General features: G+C 45.9%; 1 protein-coding gene across 2 annotated transcripts in view; it reads right to left on the bottom strand.

The window, feature by feature from the left end:
- GARS1 (glycyl-tRNA synthetase 1) overlaps positions 1 to 8,652 on the bottom strand; it is a 48,311-nt gene extending 39,659 nt beyond the window's left edge. Inside the window, exons 1-2 of one of the 2 annotated variants that reach the window (XM_056518869.1) lie at positions 8,390 to 8,652; positions 85 to 186 (exon numbers count right to left, since the gene is read on the bottom strand). In XM_056518869.1, the coding sequence (XP_056374844.1) occupies positions 85 to 186; positions 8,390 to 8,446 (159 nt within the window). In that variant the 5' untranslated portion in view covers positions 8,447 to 8,652. Of the gene's footprint in view, positions 1 to 84; positions 187 to 5,004; positions 5,038 to 8,389 lie in introns of those variants that run through there. The other variant, XM_056518867.1, reaches the window with a different exon arrangement.
- Between the last annotated feature and the right edge of the window lie 2,003 nt (positions 8,653 to 10,655).

Here is a 10,655-nt window from a genome sequence, read left to right on the forward strand (position 1 = left end):
GTGAATGGGTCTCAGCTGCAATACTACACACAACCTGGAGGACAGGTGTGGCGCCATTTCCTATGGACACAATGTAACTCTCACCTTGGCCTCCAGGGTTCTTTTTCTGGCCTTCAGTTCTGCCACTGCCCGGTCCACATCCACCTGAGGAACCTTCTCCTCCTTCAGCTTCCTGACAAGGTCACCCTGCAAAAGAGGAGCGAGAAAAGAAGATTTAGTCAGAGAACAGAATTAAATGTGGCTGCTGCGCGAGACGGGGCGCGAGACAGAGACAGCGCCTCCTCTATCCACAGGTTGTGCCTGGTAATTGCGCTCGGCTCCATTCACTTCAATACCAGACACAATGTAATGTTGCTGCTTTCTGGCTCAGCTTGTACGTAGAGAGGCATCCTACAGGGTCAGTGTTTTTTTAAAACAGTGTACCTCCAGCTGTTGCAAAACTACAATTCCCAGCATGCCCGGACAGCCGTTGGTTGTTTGAAAACACTGACCTAGGTGACCGACCCCAAGTGTAGAGCTCAGGAATGGCGGCGCGGTAGATGCTTATACTGACACTAATGGGTTAACCTCCTAATCCCCTGTTATTACAGATAAAGACCCTGATCCCCGAGTCCGGGCAATGAAGGGAAATCATGTAGTGTGGTGTGTGGCCCCATCATACTGGTGTGTGGCCCCATCATACACTGACAATATACCCCATAGTGCTGCATTCCCCAGCAGGTGTACCTCCAGCTGTTGCAGAACTACAAGTCCCAGCATGCCCTAACCCACCTGTGGCTCTTTTCTGTTGCAGAACTACATCTTCTCCCAATGGTGATAAACTACATCTCCCAGCCTGACCTGACCAATCTGGGGCACCCCAGCTGATGCAAAACTACAAGTCCCAGCATGCCCACCTGTGGCTCTCTAGCTGTCAGGGAAGTTGTAGTTTGGTAACAGTTGCAGAAGCACAGGTTAGGGATCAAAGATTTGCAAATATTATTATTGTTTTTATTTGCAAGTCTTTGGCCTGTGCTTCTGCAACTGTTGTAATATTTTTTTATTATTTATTATAAACATGTATTTATATAATTTAATAATGATGATAATATTCTTATTCATAATAGTAATAATAATGGTAATGTTGTTAATATTAGTAATTTTAACAAAAACATTATTATTACTATTATTATTAACAACATTATTAACATTATTTTAACTATTATTATTACCATTATTATTATTATTAACAACATTATTATTACTATTATTATTAACATTATTACTATTATTATTATTATTATTATTAACAACAACATTATTATTATTAACAACATTATTTTTACTATTATTATTAACAACATTATTATTACTATTATTAACAACATGATTACTATTATTATTATTATTATTATTATTAACAACATTATTATTACTATTATTATTAACAACATTATTATTACTATTATTATTAACAACATTATTATTACTATTATTATTATTAGCAACATTATTATTACTATTATTATTAACAACATTATTATTACTATTATTATTAACAACATTATTATTACTATTATTATTAACAACATTATTATTACTATTATTATTAACAACATTATTATTACTATTATTATTAACAACATTATTATTACTATTATTATTAACAACATTATTATTACTATTATTATTAACAACATTATTATTACTATTATTATTATTAGCAACATTATTATTACTATTATTATTAACAACATTATTATTACTATTATTATTAACAACATTATTATTACTATTATTATTAACAACATTATTATTACTATTATTATTAACAACATTATTATTACTATTATTATTAACAACATTATTATTACTATTATTATTAACAACATTATTATTTCTATTATTATTAACAACATTATTATTACTATTATTATTAACAACATGATTACTATTATTATTATAACAACATTATTATTACTATTATTATTAACAACATTATTATTATTAGCAACATTATTATTACTATTATTATTAACATCATTATTATTTCTATTATTATTAGCAACATTATTATTACTATTATTATTAACAACATTATTATTACTATTATTATTAACAACATTATTATTACTATTATTATTAACAACATTATTATTACTATTATGAATAATAAGAATATAAATCTTTTTATTATTTTCATAATCATTATTAAATTATGTTAAGTTTCATTGCAAAGAATAAAACTCTTAATGATTATGATGATGATGATGATGACATTCTGGATACACTTGTATCCAGTGTCTTGTAAGGTAGTGTTTCCAGCTGTTGCAAAACTACAACTCCCAGCATGCCCGGACAGCCAACGGCTGTCCGGGCATGCTGGGAGTTGTAGTTTTGCAACAGCTGGAGGCACCCCGTTTGGAAAATGCTGCTTAGAACAGCGGCGGAGGACGAGCTCTTGCATCAGACGTTGCGGCTTCGGGTTTCTCTCCTCAGAGAATATTTCTTTCTTCTCTTCTTCAGGGCAGACTGAAGCAAAACGTGGCAGAAGGAGGAGCTGGGGGGGGGGGGGTTTGGTGACTTATCCTCAATCTGGGGGGGCGGAGGGGATCCACACAGAAACATATGTGGAGATCATATACAATCCCCCACTATGCCTTATACATACCAGGACAGAGGGAAGCCCTAAACAGCAATCCCAGCTGTTGCAAAACTACAACTCCCAGCATGCCCAGACAGCTGAAACAGGGGCCCTGTATTTCGGCAACTGCTAAAGAGAAGCAGGTTGGGTGACGCTGCCCTGAAGCTTCTTACATTAAAAAGGGGTTATCCAGGGGGAAAAAAATTATTTTTTTATATTTCAACTGGCTCCAGAAAGTTAAATAGATTTGTAAATTACTTCTATTAAAAAAAATCTTAATCCTTCCAGTACTTATCAGCTGCTGAAGTTGAGTTCTTTTCTATCTGGCAACAGTGCTCTCTGCTGACATCTCTGCTTGTCTCGGGAACTGCACAGAGTAGAAGAGGTTTGCTATGGGGATTTGCTTCTACTCTGGACAGTTCCCGAGACACGTGTCATCAGAGAGGACATAGACAGAAAAGAACAACTCAACTTCAGCAGCTCATAAGTACTGAAAGGATTAAGATTTTTTTAATAGAAGTAATTTACAATTCTGTTTAACTTTATGGAGCCAGTAGAGAGAGAGAGAGCTTTTATATATATATATATTTATAATAAAAAAAGTTTTTCCCTGGATAACCCCTTTAAGACTATCCTTATAGTGCGCTCAATATGAGCTATAGCAGTGTTTCCCAACCAGGGTGCCTCCAGCTGTTGCAAAACTATAACTCCAACAAGCCCGAACAGCCTTCGGCTGTCCGGGCTTATTGGGAGTTATAGTTTTGCAACAGCTGGAGGCACCCAGGTTGGGAAACCGTGATCTATAGGGTAATATACAGTAAGGGTGGTGACCTGGGATCCTACACTAAGGTCCTGTTCACACTAAACAGTTTCCTTCTGAACGGAATAATGGTAGAATGCATCAAATGTGATGGCGAAAAGGTCCGTCTGAGTATCTGCACCTGTGTACAGCATGACGGGCAGCATGGATTTAGGGGTGGGAGGGGCTACCAGGAGTCAGACCCCCACCACTAGTATGTTATGGTACATCCCACCTATCAGACCCCCAACGATTAGTAGGTTGTGGTATATCCTAGCAATCAGATCCCCATGGATTAGACCCCCAAGATTGGCATGATATGGTACATTCCAGCAGTCAGACTCCTACGATTAGCATGTTATGGTATGTCCCAGCGATCAGACCTACACGATAAGCATGTTATGGTACGTTCCAGCAGTCAGAACCCCACGATTTAGTAGGTTATGGTATATTCCAGTGCACAGTCCCGCATGATTAGTATATGGTACATTCCAGTGCACAGTCCCGCATGATTAGTATATGGTACATTCCAGTGCACAGTCCCGCATGATTAGTATATGGTACATTCCAGTGCACAGTCCCGCATGATTAGTATATGGTACATTCCAGCGATCAGAATCCCACAATTAGTATCTTATGGTACATCCCAGCGATCAGACCCCCATGATTATCATGTTATGGTATGGTATGTCCCAGCAATCAGACCCCCACAATTAGTATGTTATGGTATATTCCAGTGCACAGTCCCCCACAATTAGTATATGGTACTCTCCAGCAATCAGACCCCCATGATAAGTATGTTATGGTATATTCCAGCAATCAAACCCCCACAATTAGTATCTTATGATACATCCCAGCAATCAGATCCCCATAATTATCAAGTTATGGTACGTCCCTGCCATCAGACCCCCATGATTAAAATGTTATGGTACTCTCCAGCAAGAAGACCCCCCACTATAAGTATGTTGTGGTATATTCCAGGGACCAGGGGGGAGATTTATCAAAACCTGTGCAGAGGAAAAGTTGCTGTGTTGCCCATAGCAACCAATCAGATCGCTTCTTTCATTTTGCAGAGGCCTTGTCAAAAATATAAGAAAGGATCTGATTGGTTGCTATGGGCAACTAGGCAACTTTTCCTCTGCACAGGTTTTGATAAATCTCCCCCCAGGTTCCCACGATCAGTACATGATGGTACATCCTAGCGATCAGCCCTTCACAATTATTATGTTATGGTACATCCCAGCAATCAGACCCCCATGATTAGTAAGTAATGGTATATTCCAGCTGTCAAACCCCCACGATTTGTATGTTATGGTACATCCTAGCGATTAGACCCCACAATCACAAAGTTATGGTATATCCCAGAAGTCAGATGACCACATACCAGTAAATTATGGTATATGCCAGCAATCAGACACCTACCCACCACTGTAATGTATATGGTATATTCCAAATGCTCATTTGTGGGGTCCATTACAACACAAATTTTTATTGATCACTAAAGGGGTCCCCTCATATATACCCCGTTTCCATTCCCGTGTGTGTGTGTATATATATATATGACCCCCCCCTCCATGCTGACCCCTAAGTAATCCCCCATCCGGATACAATGGATGATTGCTCCCGCTGTCTGCTCCGGAGGCTGAGGGCACCAGGAGGGGCAGGTATAGGAGCGCCACCCCATACTGCCCCCTGCACAGCAGAGCTACATTACATCATGTGACACAGATGCCGCCGTACACCCTCACCCAAGGGACATACACACCACAACCTACAGATAAGTGGCGCCATCACCTGGTAGCACTGGGCTCGGACCAGGCAGGTGTGTCTGCATCTTCTCTGACGCCGCAATGTTTAAAGGGGAACTCCTGGATTCACAGGAAGATGATGCCCGGAACACGAAATGCGATGCCTGGCCGCAACGAGATCCAGTCCTGTGTAATCTATCCGAGGGTACCCTTTATAATGGGATCCAGTCCTGTGTAATCTATACGGGGGTACCCTTTATAATGGGATCCAGTCTGGTGTAATCTATCCGAGGGTACCCTTTATAATGGGATCCAGTCCTGTGTAATCTATCCGGGGGTACCCTTTAAAATGGATCCAGTCTGGTGTAATCTATCCGGGGGTACCTTTTATAATGGGATCCAGTCTGGTGTAATCTATCCGGGGGTACCCTTTATAATGGGATCCAGTCTGGTGTAATCTATCCGAGGGTACCCTTTATAATGGGATCCAGTCCTGTGTAATCTATCCGGGGGTACCCTTTATAATGGGATCCAGTCCTGTGTAATCTATCCGGGGGTACCTTTTATAATGGGATCCAGTCTGGTGTAATCTATCCGGGGGTACCCTTTATAATGGGATCCAGTCTGGTGTAATCTATCCGGGGGGTACCCTTTATAATGGGATCCAGTCCTGTGTAATCTATCCGAGGGTACCCTTTATAATGGGATCCAGTCCTGTGTAATCTATCCGAGGGTACCCTTTATAATGGGATCCAGTCCTGTGTAATCTATCCGGGGGGGGGGGGGGGGGGGGGGGGGGGGTCTTTATAATGAGATATAATAAGGTGTAATTTATGTGGGGGGGCCCTTTATAATGGGATCTAATAAGGTGTAATTTATGTGGGGGGGCCCTTTATAATGGGGTCCCCCCATATCCTCTCCCATCTCCCCCTCCAGTATTGGGCAGCCCCCCCTATCCTCTCCCATCTCCAGTAGGGGGCAGCCCCCCCCCTATCCTCTCCCATCTCCCCCCTCCAGTAGGGGGCAGCCTCCCCTATCCTCTCCCATCTCCCCCTCCAGTAGGGGGCAGCCTCCCCTATCCTCTCCCATCTCCCCTTCCAGTAGGGGGCAGCCCCCCCTATCCTCTCCCATCTCCCCCTCCAGTAGGGGGCAGCCTCCCCCTATCCTCTCCCATCTCCCCCTCCAGTAGGGGGGCAGCCCCCCCTATCCTCTCCCATCTCCCCCTCCAGTAGAGGGGCAGCCTCCCCTATCCTCTCCCATCTCCCCCTCCAGTAGGGGGCAGCCCCCCCCTATCCTCTCCCATCTCCCCCTCCAGTAGGGGGCAGCCTCCCCCCCTATCCTCTCCCATCTCCCCGTCCAGTAGGGGGCAGCCCCCCCCTATCCCTCCTCCCATCTCACCCCCTCCAGTAGGGGGGGCAGCCCCCCCCTATCCTCTCCCATCTCCCCCTCCAGTAGGGGGCAGCCTCCCCTATCCTCTCCCATCTCCCCCTCCAGTAGGGGGCAGCCCCCCCTATCCTCTCCCATCTCCCCCTCCAGTAGGGGGCAGCCCCCCCCTATCCTCTCCCATCTCCCCCTCCAGTAGGGGGCAGCCCCCTATCCTCTCCCATCTCCCCCTCCAGTATTGGGCAGCCCCCCCTATCCTCTCCCATCTCCAGTAGGGGGCAGCCCCCCCTATCCTCTCCCATCTCCCCCTCCAGTAGGGGGGCAGCCCCCCCCTATCCTCTCCCATCTCCCCCTCCAGTAGGGGGCAGCCCCCCCTATCCTCTCCCATCTCCCCCTCCAGTAGGGGGGCAGCCCCCCCTATCCTCTCCCATCTCCCCCTCCAGTAGGGGGCAGCCCCCCCCTATCCTCTCCCATCTCCCCCTCCAGTAGGGGGCAGCCCCCCCTATCCTCTCCATCTCCCCCCTCCAGTAGGGGGCAGCCTCCCCCCTATCCTCTCCCATCTCCCCCCTCCAGTAGGGGGCAGCCCCCCCCTATCCTCTCCCATCTCCCCCTCCAGTAGGGGCAGCCCCCCCCTATCCTCTCCCATCTCCCCCCTCCAGTAGGGGGCAGCCCCCGCCTATCCTCTCCCATCTCCCCCTCCAGTAGGGGGCAGCCCCCCCTATCCTCTCCCATCTCCCCCTCCAGTAGGGGGCAGCCCCCCCCTATCCTCTCCCATCTCCCCCTCCAGTAGGGGGCAGCCCCCCCTATCCTCTCCCATCTCCCCCTCCAGTAGGGGGCAGCTCCCCCTATCCTCTCCCATCTCCCCCTCCAGTAGGGGGCAGCCCCCCCTATCCTCTCCCCATCTCCCCCTCCAGTAGGGGGCAGCCCCCCCCTATCCTCTCCCATCTCCCCCTCCAGTAGGGGGGCAGCCCCCCCTATCCTCTCCCATCTCCCCCTCCAGTAGGGGGCAGCCTCCCCTATCCTCTCCCATCTCCCCCTCCAGTATTGGGCAGCCCCCCCTATCCTCTCCCATCTCCCCCCTCCAGTAGGGGGCAGCCCCCCCTATCCTCTCCCATCTCCCCCTCCAGTAGGGGGGCAGCCCCCCCTATCCTCTCCCATCTCCCCCCTCCAGTAGGGGGCAGCCCCCCCTATCCTCTCCCATCTCCCCCTCCAGTAGGGGGGCAGCCCCCCCTATCCTCTCCCATCTCCCCCTCCAGTAGGGGGCAGCCCCCCCTATCCTCTCCCATCTCCCCCTCCAGTAGGGGGCAGCCTCCCCTATCCTCTCCCCATCTCCCCCTCCAGTAGGGGGCAGCCTCCCCTATCCTCTCCCATCTCCCCCTCCAGTAGGGGGGCAGCCTCCCCTATCCTCTCCCATCTCCCCCTCCAGTAGGGGCAGCCCCCCCTATCCTCTCCCATCTCCCCTTCCAGTAGGGGGCAGCCTCCCCTATCCTCTCCCATCTCCCCCTCCAGTAGGGGGCAGCCTCCCCTATCCTCTCCCCATCTCCCCCTCCAGTAGGGGCAGCCTCCCCTATCCTCTCCCATCTCCCCCTCCAGTAGGGGCAGCCCCCCCTATCCTCTCCCATCTCCCCTTCCAGTAGGGGGCAGCCTCCCCTATCCTCTCCCATCTCCCCCTCCAGTAGGGGGCAGCCTCCCCTATCCTCTCCCATCTCCCCCCTCCAGTAGGGGGCAGCCTCCCCTATCCTCTCCCATCTCCCCCTCCAGTAGGGGGCACCCCCCCTATCCTCTCCCATCTCCCCCTCCAGTAGGGGGCAGCCTGGACCCTCTTCCCGTCCTCACCTGCTCTTTCACCGCCAGCCTGAGGGGCGCCAGCGTCTCCTCCACATTCAGCTCCATGGCGGGGCGGGCTCCGGGGGGCGCCGGGTGAGGGGACACTCTGGGGATCCGGGCTGGAGCTCGGGGTGTGCCGGGTGAGCTGACACAGGGAGCCGGGCAGATGTCGCAGAGACAGCAGGGCGGGGAGGGATCAGTACGAGCATCACACACCTCACTGCATGATGAAATCTGCCGCAACGACAGCCGCAAAGCGACACCTGCCCGACACCGGCGGCCGCGCTCTACGGCCAATCAGGGCCGCCGGAGCCATCTTACGTGTGGGCAGAATGCCCTTCTCTCTGCGGGGTCATGTGGTGGGCATGCTTAGGGTTGTAGTACCCGCACAGTCCGAAGGTCATTATTAGGGAGTATTTTTATTCATCCATAAGAGAGTGCACCCATATATAATGTCATATAGAGAGAGCTCCCATATATATATATATATATATAATGTCATATAGAGAGTGCCCCCCCATATATATAGTGTCATATAGAGAGTGCCCCCATATATAATGTCATATAGAGAGTGCCCCCATATATAGTCATATAGAGAGTGCCCCCATATATAGTGTCATATAGAGAGTGCCCCATATATAGTGTCATATAGAGAGTGCCCCCCATATATAATGTCATATAGAGAGTGCCCCCATATATAGTCATATAGAGAGCGCCCCCATATATAGTGTCATATAGAGAGTGCCCCCATATATAGTCATATAGAGAGTGCCCCCATATATAGTGTCATATAGAGAGTGCCCCCATATATATAATGTCATATAGAGAGAGCTCCCATATATATATATCTATAATGTCATATAGAGAGTGCCCCCCATATATATAGTGTCATATAGAGAGTGCCCCCATATATAATGTCATATAGAGAGTGCCCCCATATATAGTCATATAGAGAGTGCCCCCATATATAGTGTCATATAGAGAGTGCCCCATATATAGTGTCATATAGAGAGTGCCCCCCATATATAATGTCATATAGAGAGTGCCCCCATATATAGTCATATAGAGAGCGCCCCCATATATAGTGTCATATAGAGAGTGCCCCCATATATAGTCATATAGAGAGTGCCCCCATATATAGTGTCATATAGAGAGTGCCCCCATATATATAATGTCATATAGAGAGTGCCCCCATATATAATGTCATATAGAGAGTGCCCCCCATATATATATAATGTCACATAGAGAGAGCTCCCATATACATATAGTGTCATATAGAGAGTGCCCCCATATATAATGTCATATAGAGAGTGCCCCCATATATAATGTCATATAGAGAGTGCCCCCATATATAGTCATATAAAGAGTGCCCCCCATATATAATGTCATATAGAGAGTGCCCCATATATATAATGTCAAATAGAAAGTGTTCCCATATATATAATGTCATATAGAGAGTGCCCGCATATATATATATATATATATATATATATATATATATATATATAATGTCATATAGAGAGTGCCCCCATATATAGTCATATAGAGAGTGCCCCCATATATAGTCATATAGAGAGTGCCCCCATACATATATATATATATATATATATATATATATATATAATGTCATATAGAGAGTGCCCCCATATATATAATGTCATATAGAGAGTGCCCCCATATATAGTCATATAGAGAGTGTCCCCATATATATATATATATAATGTCATATAGAGAGTGCTCCCATATATATATAATGTCATATAGAGAGTGCCTCCATATATAGTCATATAAAGAGTGCCCCCATATATAATGTCATATAGAGAGTGCCCCAATATATAGTCATAAAGAGAGTGCACCCATATATATATATATATATATATATATAATGTCATATAGAGAGTGCCCCCATATATATATAATGTCATATAGAGAGTGCCCCCATATATAGTCATATAGAGAGTGCCCCCACATATAATGTCATATAGTGAGTGCCTCCATATATATATATAGTGTCATATAGAGAGTGCCCCATATATATATATATATAATGTCATATAGACAGTGCCCTTATAGTGTCATGTAGAGAGTGCCCCCATATATATATATATATATATATATAGTGTCATATAGAGAGTGCCCCCATATATATATATATATATATATATATATATATATATATCGTGTCATATAGAGAGTGCTCCCATATATATATATATATATATATATATATATATATAGTGTCATATAGAGAGTGCCCCCATATATATAATGTCAT

This window comes from Hyla sarda, chromosome 5 (assembly GCF_029499605.1).
Source record: "Hyla sarda isolate aHylSar1 chromosome 5, aHylSar1.hap1, whole genome shotgun sequence".
Lineage (NCBI taxonomy): Eukaryota > Metazoa > Chordata > Amphibia > Anura > Hylidae > Hyla > Hyla sarda.